Genomic DNA, 20,464 nt, shown 5'->3' with positions numbered 1-20,464 from the left:
CTATTATTTCGTTTTATTCATTAAAATATAAAAAAAACTTGAAGTGTCAATAAAGTACATAAATAATCTATTGATTATAGGATATTGATTTATTAAGTTATTTAACTATTAAAAGTTATAAAATGATCATTCGACTGTAGGAAGTTGCTTTGTTGAGTCCCTTGATTATTAAAAGTTACAAAATGGTCACCCAAAACAATTCATTATGTTTCAAACTCATTCTTTTTCATTAAAAATTTGGCGACAAACTGAGTTGTACGTTAACCCGCTAATTGAGATATGATAAAATATGATCTTATATTCTCAAAGGACTATCATATCTCAGTTAACATATTAACGTCCAACTCAAATGATCGATATTTTTAACAAAAAAAAATGATGAGTTTGGAACATAATGAGTAGTCAAATTACCATTTTGTAACTTTTAGTGAAGGGACTCAAAAAACAACTCCATATAATCAATAGATCATTTTGTAACTTTTAATAGTCAAGAGACTTAATAAAGCAATCTTCTATAGTTGGGGATCATTTATTTACATTACCCTAGTTTTTTTTTTCAATTTTTTGTCACTTAAGTCATTGAATACTTGGAAATGGAATGACATGTTTTTTTATACTGTTGTAGAAATTAAAAAAATATTTTTTTATCTATTTTATCCGGTGTGACATTTTTTCTCACCTTATCATATTCTTCATTACACTTTAGTTTTTTCCTTCTTATTTCAATTTGATGGCTTTTATAATTAATTACTGACATTTAATCTATTGATCAATTTTCTAAATCGGGTTTTGTAAAAGCTCATTATGGTACAATAATTTCAACCCATTTTGTTCCATTCACAATCATTAGACGTCGAATCTATGATCTTATGTAAAGAATCTAGTGTCTCATCTCACTAGATCAACTAAATATTGATGACGTATGCATATTGTATTGTATGGGTAGGGATTAGAAGCTATATACTTGTGGTATTTGATGAGCAGCCATGGCGGTCCCCCCATGCTTTGAAATGGTCCAGAGGTTTTGGATAGATTTATGTCAGGGGAAGACAAACCCACAAGCTTCTTGTTTTACGGCCCATGAAATTATAGACCAGACTTCTTTGTCTCTCTCTCTCTCTCTGTCTCTTTCCCGTTCAATACATAATGTGAGCCATGATTCATGATTACATGCTCGAGTGCGAACATGTTTATCACATTCCTGATCTGTTGCCGAGAGATTGTAAAAGGAGATTTAAATCCATGTGCTCAATAAAAAAAAGAGTATATAGATCATTCATTCAACGCTTATGAAGTGAAAGAATCTGGATATGGTTACAATGAACAATAAAAGAACCAAGATGAACAACAAAGAAACTGCTTTTAGGAGTTTCAGAGCTATATTGGGAGTGTTAGTAAATGATACATACACGATTTTGCGGTTAAACGTGATCCTTATATATTGCAACGATCATATCCGGAGAACCAAGAGGAGTTTTCTGCATGATTTAACTCACCGTCCTCACCGTTATACAATGGTTCAAATGCTTGCCGCCATTGCCAGTCAGTGTCGCTGGCATGTAACCCAACTGCATTATGCTTGGCGATGTCAACATTGTCGGAAGTTTTTTGTATAGCGTCTTTAGGTAGACGTGATTCTGTGAGCAGCTCATTAAGAGAGCCAATCTCATGTTCGTGTTTTCGCTTCAATTTATCAATCTGTCTGCAAGCCTTCTCGGTTTCATGTTCTGCTTCCACTGCTCGTTTCTGTAATTACAGTACAACAGAAGGGAACAATTTAGAATTGCTGGTCTCACTAGCTAATGGGAACTATTCCCTACTACGTGCAAAACCAGAGGAACAATTTAATAAAAATCCCAAAAGAACATTAGCATCAAGCAGTAAAATAAAAATCCAACAGAAGCACTATGTTCTAAGAGTTTTGGCCATCTAAAGTCTTTAAGTTTAAAGATCTGATCCCAAATTCATAGTAAAAATTTCAATCCATCGGCAATCCCAGCTTACCTACCAGTTTTCATGTTCAGCTGAAAACTTAATATGTAACAGCAATCTTAATATTGAAATTGATAAATGCAGTGCTACGTGAATGTTTGGTTATGCTTTATAGATTTGCTTGTTGTTTATTGGAGACTGGAAACGGGTATTTGAAAGAAAACGACTGCTTGAATTACAGTGTATCAAGCAGAGAAAGTTAAAAGTTCATAGAAACAAATACTTTCAGAAAGAAACTAATTTTTAGTGTTCCTCTATCAACTCATCCTGTAACTTTGTGTGTACTGTTCCATCATTTTTTACCTCTGAAAATCAATAAATTGACATAATGTTTCCTAATTTTCCATCTTTATATGTAACAACAATCTTAATATTGAATTTGATAAATGCAGTGCTTCACGAAGGTGAAGTATGCATTTTCTTATGCCCTACTGATCTGCCTGTTTATTGCAAACTTGAAACGGGGTTATTGAGAAAAAAATAAACAACTGAATATTGAATAAATTGACATAATGTTTCCTAATTTTCCATCTTTATATGTAACAACAATCTTAATATTGAATTTGATAAATGCAGTGCTTCACGAAGGTGAAGTATGCATTTTCTTATGCCCTACTGATCTGCCTGTTTATTGCAAACTTGAAACGGGTTATTGAGAAAAAATAAACAACTGCTGAATTTTATGAAGCAGAGAAAGTTTAGTGGATGGAACAAATAATTTCAATAGTGCCGCTAACTCATCCTGTCACTTATGTGTGATACTGTTCCATCAATTTTATTAGTTTGAAAATCAATAAATTGACAGATTATTCATACTTTCCATCTTAACCATTTAAAGTAACACAACAGACTGGATAGACACTTCAACATCTAAAATTCCAACCTATTAGCAATCCCAGCTTACCTACCAGTTTTCATTTTGAGCTGAGAACTTAGTATCTAATAACAGTCTTAATACTGAATTTGATGAATGGAGTGCTCGGTGAAGTATGTGTTTGCTTATGCCCTATAGATCTGTCTGTTGTTTATTGGAAACTTAAAATGGTATTTGAAAGAAAACACCCCTAATTACAGTTTATAAAGCAGAGAGATAAATGTGCATGGAAACGAATAACACTTACTTGGGCAGCAGCCATAGCTTCTTCTGATTCTTTAGTTGTATTAGCAACTCACCTGCAGCCTGAACTGCTTCAGCAGTATCCCTTAATTGAGCCTGGAGTCCTCTATTTTCATCCCTAAGATATCGCCTCTCCTTTTCCCTTTCCACTTTTAATGCAGAGATTTCAGCAGCAAGAGCATTTATGAACTTGGATTCAGCACCCTTGACCCCTTCCTTAGCAGCTGCCTTTTTAACATCATCTATTCCCTCTTGAATATTCCTATGCCTTGCAAGCAATTGCATGTGTTGTTCCTGAAGATCCGCATACTGTTCAAGCATTCTTGCATGTCCCTCCATAGCCATCTGCATTGCTTCCTTCAATTCTTCTGCACATTCTTCTCCATATCTAGTTCCTGCTTCCGTTTTTCAGCCAGCAACTGACTAGCATCAAGTTCAGTCCTTAATTCCTCCACAAGAGAAATCCATTTGCTTTCTGCCTCAGCCCACTGAATTCTCTCTTGTTCAAATTTCTCTTCAGCACTCACATCATTTGTCTCTGGTATTGCTCTAAGGGATAGAACATTGGGCTCACATGAATATGTCAACTTCAGTAAAGAATTTTGTCTTCGGGCTGATGTGGAAGATGAATCTACATGATACTGCAACTGGTTTCTTAAATCCTGAATTTCTTCTAACAACACTTCCCTCTCACACAAGTCATGAAATTTCTGAAGCGCTCCAGCTCATCCTGAACTCTTTTCAACTCAATCTTAGTTCTTAAAACCTCTGGATGATTCTCGTATTCTCCTTCAGTAGCTGCAGGCAATAAGTGAGAATATATACACATAAAATATTATCTGAAAAAGAAAAAAAGTAAAGAACAAAATATACCTTGTGTTCATGGGTGAGAGAAGCAAGCTCTTCTTCCATGAATTCCTCGGTAGGTAAAACACCATCCATAAGGCTCTGAAGGCGAAGAATTTTATCCTTCCTAGTCTGCCCTATAATGGCATTGCACTCTCTCTCATGTTTGTACTGTTGCACCTGTAAATAATAGTGCACAAATTTGACATCAACAATTCGCAGAACGATGGCATCTGGTAGAATTACCAATAAACCTACCAAACGGTTTAATTGCATTATTTCAGAAGCTTGCTTGGCACAGAACTCTTCAAGAGCCATTTCTCTCCTGATAGATCCAGCCAAAACCTTCTCCACTGCCTGTGCAATACAAGGTAAAAATGTCAGTGATATGGAAGATATAAATCCGAAAGGCCAGAACTTAAGACTTCTTGCCTTTGGGACTTGCTTCTTGATTTTCTCACTAGACTTGTACTCATCAACAAGGACTGACTGCAGGTTGGAGCTTTCTTTCTCCTCTTTGCCATCTAGGTTTGTTCTCTGTCTACAATTACTACATATAGATACTACCGGCTTTTCTTCTTCAGGAAAGGTTTGAACTCCAACGTCAACTTTATTAGCTGGAAGGATTGACTTAGAGTCAGCAGGTTTTAATGAAAAACGAAATGATAATCTCCTCGATGCAAAATTCTGTCTGTGACTATCAAGAATCTCAAGACCACGATGAAGACTAGCTGCCAAATGTTCAGTTGGTGTGAAAGATACACAAGTAGTCTCTGGATCATCATCCGTAAGATCTTTTTGTGAAGCAGAGTACATTGAAGATGTCCTCAGACTCTTCCTACTCTGATTCACCCTAGGTGAGACACTTAGTGTTGGCGATTTAATAATTACAGAAGAATCTCCATCAGTTGTTTCCTCAGTTAGCTGGCCTGGACCATCATCCGTAAGATCTTTTTGTGAAGTAGTGTACATTGAAGATGTCCTCACACTCTTCCTACTCTGATTCACTCTAGGTGAGACACTTAGTGTCAGGGATTTATGAATTACAGAAGAATCCCCATTGGTTGTTTCCTCATTTAGTTGGCGTGGATTCTCTTTGACACTTTCATGAGAACTAAAAATGTTTGGTGTGTTTGTAGCAGTGTTAGCACAATCAACAATCATAATATCAGAGGATTTAGGCACTTCCGATATTTCTTCCTCCATGTTCACATCAGTATCATCAGCGTCTTGCATTTCAGCAAATTCAGATGTGTTAGGCACTAGATCAGCAGCACATCCATGTTTAGAAATGGCATTTCCTGAACCTGATTCAGCTATTTCTAGTTTGGTCACTTCATTTGAATGCTGATATGTAACTGCTGATTGCAGACCGACGACATGAGCACAATAATCCTCAACAGCTTCTTTATCAATTTCCATCTCTTCATCACCGTCTTCATCATCATGAGGTAATGCCCTTGGTTGATGGAGGCTAAATTTCAACAAATTCAAGCTCCTACGGGCATTCCATCCTGTTGAGTAACTTTCATCTGGATTAGTTTGGTTGTTGCCTTTACCTCTCATTCGATTAAGTTCATCCTGCATGGTTCCATTCACATTTTATATATTCACGCATTTGATAATGCAACTGATAAAGGAAAATGGATATTAAGACATACCCTCAATTGTTGAATCACTTCACGCAGATAATGAACATCATTCTGTTTTACTTCATTAATAACTGCCTTGTTCCTGATTGCCTTTGCACGCTGAGCAAAGCGTAACGTGCTGAATGTTTCATTCTTACAGCTGCATTAACAGTCAGGTAAACTCCCCTTGCAAAATAAGAGGGTTTTTTTTGGGTGGGGGGGAGTGCAAATTTGCAAAACAAGAGGGCAGTTATCTTATCACCTTTGTTCCGGGGAAATTGCACAGACCATGGCTAATTTTGCATTGCCACCAAGAGATTCCTGCAATAAAAATGTCAACTTGGAGTCTCTGTAGGGGATATGCCTGTTCTTTCCAGTTTGAGAAACTTCAGCGAGGATGTTTATCAAGTTCCTGAACTCCGAACATTAAATAAAATTAGCAAAGATCTAAGTGCGTGACCTCTTGATCCATGAAAACATGCTGATGCACCAAAGGAACAAAAATCAATATAGAATTGGATCTGAATTAAGCAATTGTCTCCCTACATCGAATCACATAGCATCCTTTTTCTGTATTAAACTATCAACTCTTTTTGAAACAACTTTTCAAAAAAAAAAAACTCTTTTTGAAACTGTAATTTAGCAAAATCACTTTTTCCCAGCAAGGTAGACAATCACTTTCCGTACAAATATGATAGAAATAGTTTTACTTAAAAGTTTGGACACATTTTTTCTGTTAGAAAACATAATTTTATTGTATTCTTACCATATTTGCAAACTATTTGGAATGAAAGATTCAGAAAGTACTGATGTATTACTATCACACTGTAGTCAAAGGTCAGAAGATCTCCTTGTTTGTACAATAAAGTAAGACAAGCATATGTAAGAAAAGATACAGAGCATACCCAAGCTGTGAGAGTGAACGGTTAATATTGCCTGCCTCCTTTAAGCGTTCCCCTGCAGCACCAGTTAGTTTTTGTCGCTCTGAGCCTGCTAGATCAACGAGATTTATTCGGCTTGTTTTAAAGCTACTTACACCATCAGCCACACCCTGCAAGAAGAGTGAGTACCATGAATCCTCAAGTATAATTGAGAGGGAAAACACATCAAATAGGAGATATTTTTCAATTGTTCTGCAACCAAATTAATAAATGAACAGCGACAAGGAATTCGAGAAAACTCGTGTTTGCAGGGCTGGCATAAATTATTGATTGATGCCATGAGTTGGTTGGGCATACTTGTAATCCAAAGAGAATAATTTATGTGAGCGGGAACTTTCAGAATTTGTTGACATAGCATATTATTAGCTCAGACAATATTAAAAACAAATTGACGAAACATATTAAGTCAAAGAATTTACCTTGCACCAAGACGCAACAACACATGTAAAAACACTATGTGAGCGGGAACTTTCAGAATTGACACTAGTAGCACCTGTCCTTCTATTTGACAATCCCTGAATCATTTTTTTAGTAAAGATTATAGATATATTTATTTTATTGAAACTTAACAGCACACTGTTGTCAAATTGTAATAAAAAATTCAAGCTAATAAGAAATCATGCATGCAAGTCTTCCCTTCTATAAGAAAAGGTGAATGTTATCAATCTAAACATAAATGAGAAGTTCTACAAAGAAAGGAACTGATAACCAGTCAAAGCATTGGAAAAATTAGAAATAAAAACAACCTTTATCAACAACTGGGTCGCATCCTTCATTGAGCTTACATACTTCTCTGTCAAATTCTCAACATAGACACCTGATTTTGCATCTTCTCTTATCTGGATGGGAATAGTAAAACAGTCTGAGAAAACCAAAAGTTATCATCATAGAAAAGAGAAATTGAAAAGCTAATAATAAATTAATAATAAATAATACTCCATCTACCTGCAGGTTTCTTTGATTTGGATCCAACAAATCCGTGACTTGCTCATTATAGATCTAAAAAGGGTGAAAAAAAGGGGTAAAAAATAAGAATAATGCAAAGCTAAAACAATCTGATAATATCAAAACTTAGTATCACAATAAGTAAATTAACTCTACCTCAAGAAAAGAACACTGACATTGGTACTTGAGTTGTTTATCAGCATGCTTAAGTTGCTCCTATAATATGGAAGGTCATAAAAACCAACTATTAAAAATGGTCCATTCAAAACAGAAACATTCAGCACATTCATAGATGAACATAACTGAAACTTTTACAGTTTTACCTCATTTATACGAGCAAAGAGTCGCTCAAACACACGGGGAGTTAAGCCTTGTTGGTCACTTGATAAATTTTCTTCCAACAAGGCGTTGGCTGGACCCCAGATCGTGTAAGTCTTTCCACTACCAGTCTAGTGAAAAATCAATTTACCCAGACAAACAAATTGAAAAAAAAAATTACAAACCAATTCAAACACAAAGAAAATTGAAAAGGATAGAAATGAAAGAAAAAGAGGAAGAAAAGTACCTGCCCGTAAGCGAACACTGAACTGTTAAACCCGGCCAGACAATTTTCCACTAGTGGTGCTCCCACAAGCTGGAATATCTCGCTAATTTTTAATTAAGAAATAATTAAACGAAGTTAAATAACCTAAAAAAGAAGGAAAGGGGGGGGGGAGAGATGAGGGCATCATGAGTACCTGAGTTGCATCCGAGCTGGCAACTGAGTCAAACGTGAATGTCTGTCCATTGATACTCAAAGAATCACTAGTAAGTTTCTGAACAATCGTTTTTCCTTCTTCCTCTTCTTTAACCGAGGGCCGCATCCGTACAACCACCTAAAAACACAAACAATAATAGTAATTAAAAAAGGGTCGAAACCCAAGAAAATAAATTTGTTCAGAAAAAAGGAAGAGAGACAAAAAGATACCTTGACACCGGAATCAGAAATTCCGGAAACGGCGGCGGCGGCGTTTGGGGCGGCGGTATTGTCGATGCGGAGGGTTTCGGAATTAAGTTTGCGTTTGAGAGGGTTAGAGGAAGGCGGCCGAGGAGGCAAGTGAGTCTCGGTCTTGGCGGTCGTGGGGGGAGGGCTGGTGGGAGTTGGGATGGGGCGGCGGCGCGTTTTCTTTGGAGTGTTGTTCCGTTTGGGTTTAGAAGGGGTGGCGGGTTTGGGGAAGAAGTACCGTTCACCGTCGGCTCTCTCAAGATCGTGTTTCTTGGTAACATAAAACGCTTCATATTTCTTCTTCCCTGTTTCGGATGGAAAGGGAAAGAGAGATTTAGGGCAAGGGAGAGAGAGAACAAAACAGAGCAATGAGATGTGGAGAAGAAATGGCAGAAATATAGCCGTTGAAGGGACAGAAAATGAGTTTGAATTTTTTGGAATTTTCTTTTTTAATAAGTTGGAGAACATGGATTTGAAATACTGATGTCGGATCCGGAGCGTTTTTCAATACGACGCCGTTTTTATAAAATGAGATTTCGATTTTTTCGGGTAAACCACGCGTCTAGTACCTAAACTAACTGTTTTAGTATGTTTTAATACCTAAACTTTCAATTTTTTAAATTTATACTAGAAGTTCAGTTTTATTTCATTTTAGTACCCGTTCAAAATTTAATGTTAAGTTTTAAAAAAATTGAAAACTTTGTACTAATACGAACCAAAATTGATAGTTTAATTACTAAATGCATTAAGTTTTTAACAGGGGATACTTAATTCAAATAAAAATTAAATATTAAATATGATTTTAAAACCAAAATGAATCAAAACTAATAGTTTAAATATTAAATACGTAGTTTATTTCTTTTCCTTCTCAATTAACTCATTAATTTATTAAGTCAATGTTGTAGTTCTCTCGTGCATTATTGTTGGCGTTGATATCATTAAAAAAAAGTAGACTTATTTGATGCCAATTTGAATGGGTGGTAAAACCTTGGGCACAATTGCTTTAACTTTTCCTTGTCTACTCCATAAGATTAGAGAGCTTAAGATTAGACAAGTCACCCGCAGCAGATGCAGCAGTAGCAGCAGCAACGGCGCCTCCAAAATAAACTCCAAAATAAGAGTGCAGACTCAGAGAGTCATCATTATACAGAACCAATTGAATCTGTTGCTGTTGCTGTTTCTGTTGTTGAGACTGCTGGTTATGATGGTACTGTTGCAGCCGAGGATCGCTCTGCATGGAGAGCATTTTTCCTTCCCAATTGGATCACAAAAGAACCTATCTTTCTAGGAAAAGAAAATTTGTAATTTTTTTTTTCTCGAGAAAATTCTAATTTCGAGAGAAACCCAACTTTTACTATTTATCTCTCAACCCCTCTGTTACATCTGTAATAAGAAAGGGTAAATTATAGCAATAATCATTGAATTATTATTATTACTTTTTAATTTGGATTATCAAAATTTTAATGACTCGTCACTGTTAATAATATTATTAAAGTTTAATTTTATTTTTTATATTTTTCATCGACGTTATATTATTTTTTTAAAATTAATATCTAAACTAATGTTTAACTATTAACCACTAAAATAATAACATTAACTATTAATTAGCAAGAACTAAGTGGTCTCTGTGGTAAAAGAATTATTGTTATTCCTTGATGTCCCGAATTCGAACACCGTAGATGTCAGGGGTGTGAGCGTTCAATGTCGAAAGGTAATAGTTATGTTTGAACATATACATTGAACTTATCTCATATTAATAAAAATAATTATTAATTTGGACTATACAATTATTTTATAATTTTTCATATTATATGTATTAATTTACTTAAAAAAGGTATTGATTAATTTTGATAACATTTTAATTTAAATGTTAATTTGATTAAAATATAATAATTGTATAACTTGATTTGATTTAATGGTTAATTGTTGGACCTCTCTATAAGGATTTCAAGTTTAATCTTCTTTATAGTATTTTTTTTACAATTCTTTATAGTATTTTGACGGTTTGAGATGATATGTAGTTTAATTTAGGATAATAAATAAATGATCTCACGTTTTTCTTCTTAGTTCCTATATTAAAAGTTATAAAATAATCTTTTTATTATAAGCTGTTATTTTATTGAGTCTTTCGAATATTAAAAGTTACAAAATTTTAATGTAGTATATTTTCGAGTTCTTCGTGAGTTTTTCTGGTTGAGTATCAAGTAATTCATTTTGACTCGTTAAAACTTGAGTCTCACGATCTGTCTCGTCTCATTTACAACACTAAATATGACATGTATCACGTTACTTTTAATATGGATGTCCCTTGTTCTCATATTTAATGGGATAAGAGAGAGGTAAGATAGTAGGTTGCCCCCAACACTAGATTGATAGCAGCTTCCGTAGGAGACCTCCAAATTATGAAATGTCCTCCATGAGACTCGATCCCGACCTCAAGGTTAAGACCTTGTGCTCTACCATCTGAGTTGGATGGTCATTTCAGAATATGTATCACATCAATAATTAACTCGTGTAAAATGTCATGTCATGAATATAAGTTTACTATTACTTACTATCGTCTTTTTCTAATATGAAATTTTTAACAAAAAATGAAACATTGAGATTAAAATACTCTAAAAATAAAATAAAGTAGGGGTGAGCATTTGATCGAGTCAAAAAAATTTGAGTTATTCGAGTTGATGAGTCGCATTTTACAACTCAAACTAAACTTGAAATTTCAAATCGAGTTTAAGAAATTTGAGTCGAATTATTCGAGTTTCTATATTAATTTTATTATAATATTTATATATTATGGTAATAATTGATTCTAGTTTTTCAATTTTTTCTAACCATATATATATATATATATATATCATATTCTTTTCACATTATAATATTATATCAAATTTAGCCGTTATTGCAAAAAGAAAGGTAAATGCATTAGGATAATTTTACCATAATATCTTTCCAAGGACGTCCATGTAGGGGTGCACAAAAAATCCGAATATCCGATTTTACGAAAAAAATATCCGAAATCGGATTTGGGAAAAACCGGTTTTTTTTTAACTGGATCGGATTTTTTTTAAACCGGTTATTTTAACCGGTTTGGAGAAAAAAACCTAAACCGGTTTTTTTACCAGATAAAAAACCGGTTTGAAAAAAACCGGTTAAAAAAAGGTTTTTATCCGGAAAAAAAAACCGGTCTGGGTTTAAAAAACTAGCCGTTAATATAACCGTTGGGAGGGTTTTGTGACCGTTTTGTTCATCATGAGTACACGGCTGAATCTTCCGTCGGGGGAAACCTTGAAGTCGTGAGGTGATCGAACACACTCGAACAAAGACATTTGGGATCACTACGATTTATGTGAGATGTCAATGGCTCGAGGAGGGCGCGTTGTAAACTTTGTCTAAGTTTTCTTGCATCGGAAGGAACACAACGTGAAGAACCATTTGACAAAATCATGCAAGGCACTTCGCTCAAGATCAGATCCTAGTCAATCGAATCTTACACCGCAAGGTGGGTTTTTGTTTACGACAACGAAAATTACGAGAAGCGTTTACAAAGTTGTGATTACAAAGCATTGCCGTTCGACCACTTTGATGATGAAGATTTCACGATAACAATTCAACAACTAATGCAACCCGTTATACTCAAGTAAGTCGTACTACCCCTTAAAAGAGATGTTATAAAAATGTGGCGTACGACGAGGGAAAAATGATTTTAGGATTCAAGAACACCGTTATGGTGGCGCTTACATGTGACGTTTGGAGTTCCCCTCAAATACCGGAAATTCTTTTTTTAGCCGTTACGTCACATTGGTTAGATCAAGATAATTGGCAAATGATGAAAAGAACAATCGCGTTGAATTATTCGGTGAGCCGCATACCGGTGCTAATTTATTTACACTTTTAAAAGGGTAATTTGTCTTTATAAATAGAAAATAAAGTTTTTTCTATATCCTTTGATAATGCATCGAATAATACAAACGCGGTTCCAAGATTGAAATATTACTTTCACCGATTTTAGACGGTGCGTTTTTTCATACCCGTTGCGTTGCACACATAATTAATTATCCGTGCAAGCCGGTTTGGAGGTTATTGAGCCGATTAGATTAGAATTTAAAACAATGATAAAATCGGTTCTTTGTAACCAACAACAAAAGACTAAATGATATAAACGATTTTGTAAGTCCGTTAATAAAAAAGCTTTGGGTCCTAATTTGAATTGTCCAACTCGTTGGAACTCAACTTGGATGATGATGCATACTGCCTTAAGCAAAGGAAACATTGCAACATTTCACGATCGGCTTTTCGAGAGGGGTCTGTCCCAAACATTTATCCGGATTCGAGTTGGGAAACTATATAGCCAAATAAACGATTTGCTTGAGGTTTTTAAAAATGCAACAACTTTTTATCGGTGTTTATTACCCTACTAGCCCGTTGGTTCTTAATCAAATATTTTTGTTGGCTACCCGACTAAATGACTTTGAATTTGAAACCGAAGTTTTTCAAGAAATTGGCTTTGCAATGAAGGAAACTTTTAAAATATTTTAAGGAGATTCCCCACATTTTTACTTGTGCCGCCACTTTAAACCCAACGTTAATGTTGGTGGGGTTTGAAACACTAATTGAACAAATTGCGTTTGCTTTTAATCTAACCGATGATGAACCCAAACTTTGTCCAAAACCAATAAATTATTTTAACAAATGTTTTATAGACATGTTTGCAATTTATTTAACTAAATACGGATCAAGTAGTGTAATACACGATCAAATGAGAATGAATGCGGAATCATCTAGTAGACGTCCAAGTAACATAAATTTGAATCTTTTTAACACTCTTGTAAATTCTCAATCCAAACGATCACGTACTACCCACCCCAAGTAGCGAGTTGGGAAATTACATGTCATGCGATTTTCTATCAAAAATGACATTTGAAGAGTTTGAAAGTTTGGATATTTTGGCTTGGTGGAAAGAAAAGGAAGCACAATTTCCGATTCTAGCCGCCATGGCCCGTGATTTACTAACCGTCCAAGCTTCTACGTAGCTTCGGAATCTGCTTTTTCTGTTAGTGGCAGGGTTATATCGCAACGGAGATCAAGACTAAGTCCCGAGTCGGTGGAAGTATGCATTGTTTAAAGGATTATTTGGATGGAGGCTCGTAAGCAACATATCACCACCCTAGAAGATGCAATTGATACCGATTTGGAAGCAAACTTACACATTGAATAAGTCGAACTTGGAATATCCCCTCCAACGAAGAAGGCGAAGATGATGAAAGAGATGCAATGTAGTTTATTTATAACTTTATTTCAATTATCGTAAACTTTGTTTCAATTATCGAACTTGAAGTTTTTAAGTATTTGAATTTATCGAACTTGGAAGTTTTTAAGTATTTGAATTTATCAAACTTGAAAGTATTTAAGTATTTCAATTATGTTGAGTTAATTAAGTATTTCAATTAAGTATTTGAATTTATCGAACTTGAGGTTTGATGCTTTCTCTTTGATTCTCTCTTGATTCTAGTTGCTTGATGTTTCTTGTCTTTGATCAATGGCTTCTAAGCTTGCTTAAATACACCTTGAATCACTTCTGAACGTTAGTGATAATGAATAATATAGCCGTTTAAGTGTGAAAACATTTAATAAAAATGCTTGGAGCGTGGGGGAATCGGTACCCTCTCATAGGGAATCGGTTTCCTCTCATAGGGAATCGGTTCCCTAAGTGTAAAATTCAAATATTTCGACCGTTAAATAGGGGGGAATCGGTACCCCCTATGGGGGAATCGGTTCCCTCCGAGCATTCTGAAAATCTCGGAGCCAAACAATTCAGTGAGGAATCGGTACCCCCTTGGGGGGGAATCGATTCCCTATGAGCAATCTGGAATATTAAAATCGGTTTTTTTATAACCGGTTTTTTAAAAAAACCGATTTTTTTAAAACTGAAACCGGTTACACCGGTTAGGATATTCGGCCCTCCAAACCGGTTAAAAACCGAACCGGTTATTTTATAAACCGGTTTTTTTTCTATGAAAAAAACCGGATCGGATAAAAACCGATCCGGATCGGATTGAAATCCGACAAATGTTCATCTCTACGGTCCATGTATCACGGGAAAAGAAGGGTTTATCTGTAGGGAAAACTGTCTTAACGGGCCAGATTGGGTACGATATGGCCCATTACTAAAGCATAATTTTAAAAGATTATTATTAATAGCCAAATGTTTTTCCATAATTACATTAAAATAATTACAAGTATCTTAATTTATTGCAAGAATATTTATCGAAGATCTATTATAAAATGTAAAAGGTTTATATACATCACAGTTGGATAATTATCATCCTAAATTAATCAAATATTAATTTAGTTAAAAAATAATAATTAATTTTATACTACTAATAATAATAATATATTTTTCTTGAGATTTATTTTATTATCATTTTATCTATTATTTTTATTAATATTAATCATTATCCTACATAAATAAATTATACAAATCATACTCATAAACATATGAATGGGAATTAATTTACATTTGACATAAAAAATAAATTAAAAGTTGACACCTTGAATGTAGTTTCTAAATAAAACAATAAAAATATTATTTAATTATCAAACATAAAATTAATAACCTTGTACACAAAATTTTATCATTCTATCAATAATTATTTATTAAATAAAATTTTAAAAATAAACATTTTTTATAAAAAATATTTAAAAAAAATAAAATTAAGGGTTGATTTTCTCCCAATGATGGTAGTTAAAAGTTCCTCTCAACATTTAAATGATTTTCTAATAACATTTTATCAATTTTACTTGTTTGTATAAATTATACATTTTATAAAACACTAGAGTTTGATTACAATTATCATCGCATAAAATTTAGCAAGATAAAACCAGACAAATTCTAGGGCCATGTAACAATGTTATAAAGTGCAATGGCTATACTTTTAACTTGAAAGTCTTGATACAAAGTGGAATGACTTTGGGATGATTGATCTCTAGTTATTCTCAGCTGCAAATTCGGCATGAACTTCAGCCGCACAATCTTTGAACATCACACTACTCGATCGACGAGGGATCAAACCATTTTTGCCAGAATATGGCTGCGATCACGGGAATTCAGGAGGCAAACCAAAATAACCGGCAATTTACAAACCTGCTTCGAGTCCAACGAAACAAAGATTTTTCGTTAGATGCATCAGAACACCATCATCATAATACATGACCTCACGCCAAATGATCAGGCACTATCTGAACCTTTCCTATGGAATATGTATGCATGCACGTACGTAATCTTATGGGTGATTTGACGCATATTATAGTATAACAGAGTTCATCTTAACTCTTGTATAACATTGAGAAGAAAGAAAGGGGGGGAAGGGGTGAGAAGAAAGAGGATTGGTTTCAGGAAAATGGTATCATGCCTGCTCACAATGGTTGTATCTTAGTTGTTTCTTTGTCTCCTTTGCTTCCTCTAACTTGCTCATCTTTGCAATTATTGCCATAAAACTGTGCATCCTTCTTGTTGTACTCTCTGATTTTCTCCTTTAGGACACAGTACTCGAGTTTCACACCCTGTTGCAAACAGGATTGGTAAATTAACTTCAACTGCAATCACAAGTTCATTCAAATAAAACTCTAGGGTGAAAACACAAGGGAAAGGATACTGCAAGCAACTCGATTTCTTATCCAACATCACTTTAAATTTCATTTTCGAGTCCTTATTTCTAGCTTCATTCAAAAAACGACTGCATAAACAAGATACCACTACTTCCCAAGTGCAGCAAAACGCATATTCACCTAGAACATTTGAGATAAATTCCTACCCAGCTCGTATGTCGCTACTCATACAAGGTAGGATGCAGTGAATATAGCTAAGAAATAAAAGCAACCATATTATCCGATACAGACAACAGTTTCAGTAGAGAAATACCTGTTATCAGGGTCAATCTCTAGGGCCCTTTGATATCTGCCTCTGCCAATTCGAAATCAACAAGTTGAATATAGCTTGAGCCCTCCTATATAGTGCTTTCACATTTCTATCATCAAGTTCTAACACCTACAAAATCGCACGCGCCTAACTTTCAGCATGAATGCAAAACATTTACATTTCAACAACACAAATTCAATTAAAGCTACAAGCCTATAACCTCTGTACAATTTCTTAGCCTTCTTGTAATCTTGAGTTTCAATTTGCAAGCTGCGTTGTTGAGATTGCATGTTACTTTTAGCAACTTAGCTTGCCGCTTCTCCTCATCACTGAAAGAGGAGTCATTCTATGAACCTAAAAGCCAAAGGCATTGCTGTGAACAGGCAAATCATAAAAAAGAGTCTCCAGATTTGCCTAAATGACAAAGTGCATGTTACATGAACATACCTTCGCATATCTTTTCGATGCTCTTTCATATTACCAGCCTTGAATAAAGTATTCCTTCTTTCTCTTCTTCTTCCCAGAAGCTTCAATCTTTCCCTGAGCATTCATGTCCCAAGATTCTTTCTCCTGCAATAAAAAAGCCTGGGTCACCACAACACCACTCGCGGTGAACAGATGTAGTATAGGGGTAAAAAGCAATATGCTAACCTTAACAAAGAGACCATCTCAACCTCGTAATACACTGTTGAGTTTACAGGAACAACAGCCAACTCCTGCTGTGATTCGGATGAACCAAAAGCGTTTCTGGCTGAATAGTGATAAGTGCAAGTTCTCCTTTCTTCATGGTCTTCACAGCTTTATCAAGACCGTCAATTACTTGCTCTATAACAATGTCATCTATATTAGAAACTTTCAATGAAGGCAAGGTATGAAACAAAACGCTACTATGTCATGACTCATGAGATCTTAATGTGAGGAAAGATAAGAAAGAACAAGTCAAGAAAGAAACAAATTAGGATGAAAAATTATCATCACCTTCATCGATTTTGAACTCAAAGGGTTCCAAGGCATGACCCTTCTTCACAAAATCTTTCCATCCTCCAACTTCCCAATTAATTTCACTAGCAAGCAGTACAAAGAAGAGCAATGAAACACTGGAATATATATATAAAAAACATAGAATTCCATGCCATCTTACCTTGAACCACTGTTCCATCATCTGGTCGCTCATACCCTCTCCCTCCTTCAAGATCTTCTTCAAGACCTTTTTGTTCTTTGTGACATCAGAAATGCTTTTCCAAGAAACCAACTCAAGAGTAATATGAAGGTAGCATTTGGAGGAACAGCAATTTCACTGCCCACTGCCGGCCTACCATCCTTACCAAATGCATCTATAAGCAAACAGCTATAGATTAGGTTCATAGCATGCCATAACCAATATAAATATAAAGGAACTTAACTTACACTGTGGCTTCACTATCAACCACACTTTCTCCCTTTTCTTCATCGTTTTTACTGCCTTTGCCAACGCAGGGCAGAATAAGCCTGTCAGTGCAAAGTTCACTGTCATATTTAAGCTAGCATGGTTCAATGAGGATAAGTGAGTGTGATAAAGAGGAATGAAAACGAACCATCTTCAACAGTGAACTCCACTCCATCACATTCTGATTAGTGTACCATCTTCTAAACAAGCTCCATACCTAACTATAACACGGTAAGCACATAGTTACATAAGATATTTAAATAATTTAAGCAGCAAGAGGAAATGAATTTATATTTACCAAACACTTCATCCAATCTTTCGGATTCTCCCATTTCTCCCCTTCAGCAACTATTTTCTTTAGGATTCCCTCCATCTTGCATATATCCTTGATGCTGGTCCAAGAAAGCAACTCCACATCAAATTGAAGTGTTGCATTAGGAGGAATAGTTGGAGCTGCTCCAGTTTCACCATATGCCAATTTGGGAGGTATTGTGAAAATGGCATTTTCACCCTTCTTCATGTTTTGATACCCTCATCCCAGCCCTTGATTACTAGTCCTGAAAGAAAAAAGTTAGTATACCCAATTCATGTTGCTACAGAGAGATACTCCAGAACCAAAATAGTCAGAAATTTAAATTAATTCACTGTATTATTTCACTGAATTAGGTAGCTATAGCCTCTTTTTTTCCTTTTTGGATAAATAACCTTACTGTTTTCTGAATGCTTCAAGAACACATCGAAATATCATACCATTTCACTTATTATTTCATTAACTTTGGCACATATAACATCACTTTTCACTTTTCTTTTCGGACAAGTAACCTTCAAGTTCTCTCAGTACTTCCATATAACAACATCCAAATATCGCAACGGGATCGGGATGTAACCTATGTTGCATGGTTTTTATCAAAGACAACCCTTAGCTATCAATTTTCAACATGAAAAAAAGATCCTACAGTTCAGACCTAATTCAATTCAGAATTTAGAAACATAGTTTATCCAAGCAATTTTCTAGTAAAAAGCACTTGCTTAATTATTCCACGTATCAACAAATCCATGATTTTTTTATCATTATCACGAGATTCAGAATTTTCAAGTTCATCGCATTTTTTTATTATAAAAACACCCAGCTTTAACCGAGAAACTAACTAAACTAATCAATAAATGAAGCTGGGCATAAAAATTATCTACCTAGCCAAGCTTGAATTTAAAAGGAGTCCCTCTATCGCGGCTGGAATCAAACTTAGTTCCATCAAGCAAAGTTCCAGTATAATGTACTGACAAAAAAAAAACAGACGTAAACAAAAATCAACAAACCCGTCAGCTGAAAATAAAAAAAATAAGATCAAACAAAAGAATAACCAAATCAATGAACGAAGAAGATGGGTACCTTCAACTTCATCACCATTGGAGGGTCGCCCATCCTTGACCTTCCTTAACCAGTTTTTTCTTCAACCCATTTTTCCCAATCTCTTTCTCCTCTCCAACTTCGAGAATTGAGCTAACTGGGTCATCTTCTGGGATGCCCATCTCCTCCTCCTCCTCCATGCCGGTGGCTGTTGGGAAATCGAAGCCTTCTTCCATGGGTGATTGTTGTTGATGAAAAGCTACTTGGAGACCATGGGAATTTAAAAATAACATCAAGATGGAGAGAGTCTAGAGACTTCTAAAAGCCAACAGTCTGATATTAGTATTAACTAATTTGATTTGCTTTATGTTAATCGATCAGTTAACTTCGAGATCTAACGAAGTAAAGGGTTTTCTTGGATAAATTACAACACATGTCATTCAATTATTAGTACGTTTACAAATGAGTCACTTAATGTCAATAAAACAATTGATTTACTCAATTAATCGATTGTAAATCAAATGATTGTACCTTTAAATTGCAAACCTCAATCTAACCAAGAATATTTTAATCATAAAAAGATAATGCATTTCAAAAGATTACAATCGGGTCACTCAACTAATAGATTATAATAATAAAGTAATTTTCAATATAAAATATACTCTATTACGGTGGCCAATAAGATTCGCCTTATCTCCTAAAAACACAAAATCACCCCAAATATTCACTAAAATTAAACATTGACCTACGTCGTCTGTCAAATGGCCTCCACCTCTCACCAACAACGCCTCCTCCACCATTAAGATTGTTAAATGAAGTCCCCAATATTCAAGCAGTCTAAAACTCAATCACATATCTTCTAGATATCCTATCATGTGTTGTCTTTTCAACTGAGCTGATACATTTATCTTTGTACAAAATAGTTGACATCTTATCATGTGGAGCCAAATCACATATCTTTTAGATAACCTACATCAACAATTTTATCTAATTACTTTCTCGACTTATCTCATATATAGTAATTATTTCTATATTATTTGTACATGTATCAAATAATATTTGAAGATTTAAAGGTAATGATCTTGTAGCACTTAGATAATGCTTTTAGTCCAGCTAAGATGGGGTGTTTCTTGTCTAAGATATAGTGGTTCTAAACCAACTGAGATTAGTACCTAAAGACCAAGAATTTTTTTCTCTTAATCAAAAAAATATATATTTATTCATTTATTGATAATTTTTCAATCATCGAGGTATTTCATGATTTTATTCATATTGAATCTCTTTAAGATCTTTTCAATGTATCTATTTATAGAGAACA

General features: G+C 34.8%; 1 protein-coding gene, 1 long non-coding RNA gene and 1 pseudogene across 2 annotated transcripts; all 3 read right to left on the bottom strand.

Annotated features, from left to right (window-relative positions):
• Window positions 1-1,360: 1,360 nt before the first annotated feature.
• On the bottom strand, window positions 1,361-8,750 carry LOC120201915 (kinesin-like protein KIN-12B). Its single transcript, XM_039202432.1, is given in 23 exon segments — window positions 1,361-1,746; window positions 3,114-3,148; window positions 3,151-3,486; window positions 3,489-3,818; window positions 3,821-3,895; window positions 3,898-3,907; window positions 3,983-4,135; window positions 4,214-4,312; window positions 4,388-4,884; window positions 5,041-5,536; window positions 5,617-5,746; window positions 5,849-5,998; window positions 6,492-6,637; window positions 6,947-7,042; window positions 7,274-7,366; window positions 7,473-7,526; window positions 7,629-7,688; window positions 7,796-7,921; window positions 8,038-8,115; window positions 8,210-8,347; window positions 8,440-8,593; window positions 8,595-8,660; window positions 8,662-8,750. Coding segments are annotated over 23 exon segments (3,723 nt in total). The 3' UTR covers window positions 1,361-1,434.
• Window positions 8,751-15,868: 7,118 nt separating this feature from the next.
• Window positions 15,869-16,712, bottom strand: LOC120201785. The gene is made up of 3 exons (XR_005523673.1): window positions 16,593-16,712; window positions 16,376-16,501; window positions 15,869-16,017 (listed from the first exon to the last, which is right to left on the bottom strand). It is a non-coding gene; the product is annotated as an uncharacterized LOC120201785 (long non-coding RNA).
• Window positions 16,713-16,883: 171 nt separating this feature from the next.
• LOC120201784 lies at window positions 16,884-19,482 on the bottom strand (annotated as a pseudogene).
• Between the last annotated feature and the right edge of the window lie 982 nt (window positions 19,483-20,464).

Source organism: Hibiscus syriacus, unplaced genomic scaffold (genome assembly GCF_006381635.1).
Source record: "Hibiscus syriacus cultivar Baekdansim isolate YM2019G1 unplaced genomic scaffold, ASM638163v2 tig00008013_pilon, whole genome shotgun sequence".
Lineage (NCBI taxonomy): Eukaryota > Viridiplantae > Streptophyta > Magnoliopsida > Malvales > Malvaceae > Hibiscus > Hibiscus syriacus.
Note: the sequence above shows the minus strand (reverse complement) of the source record. Positions and strands in the feature narration are given on the sequence as shown.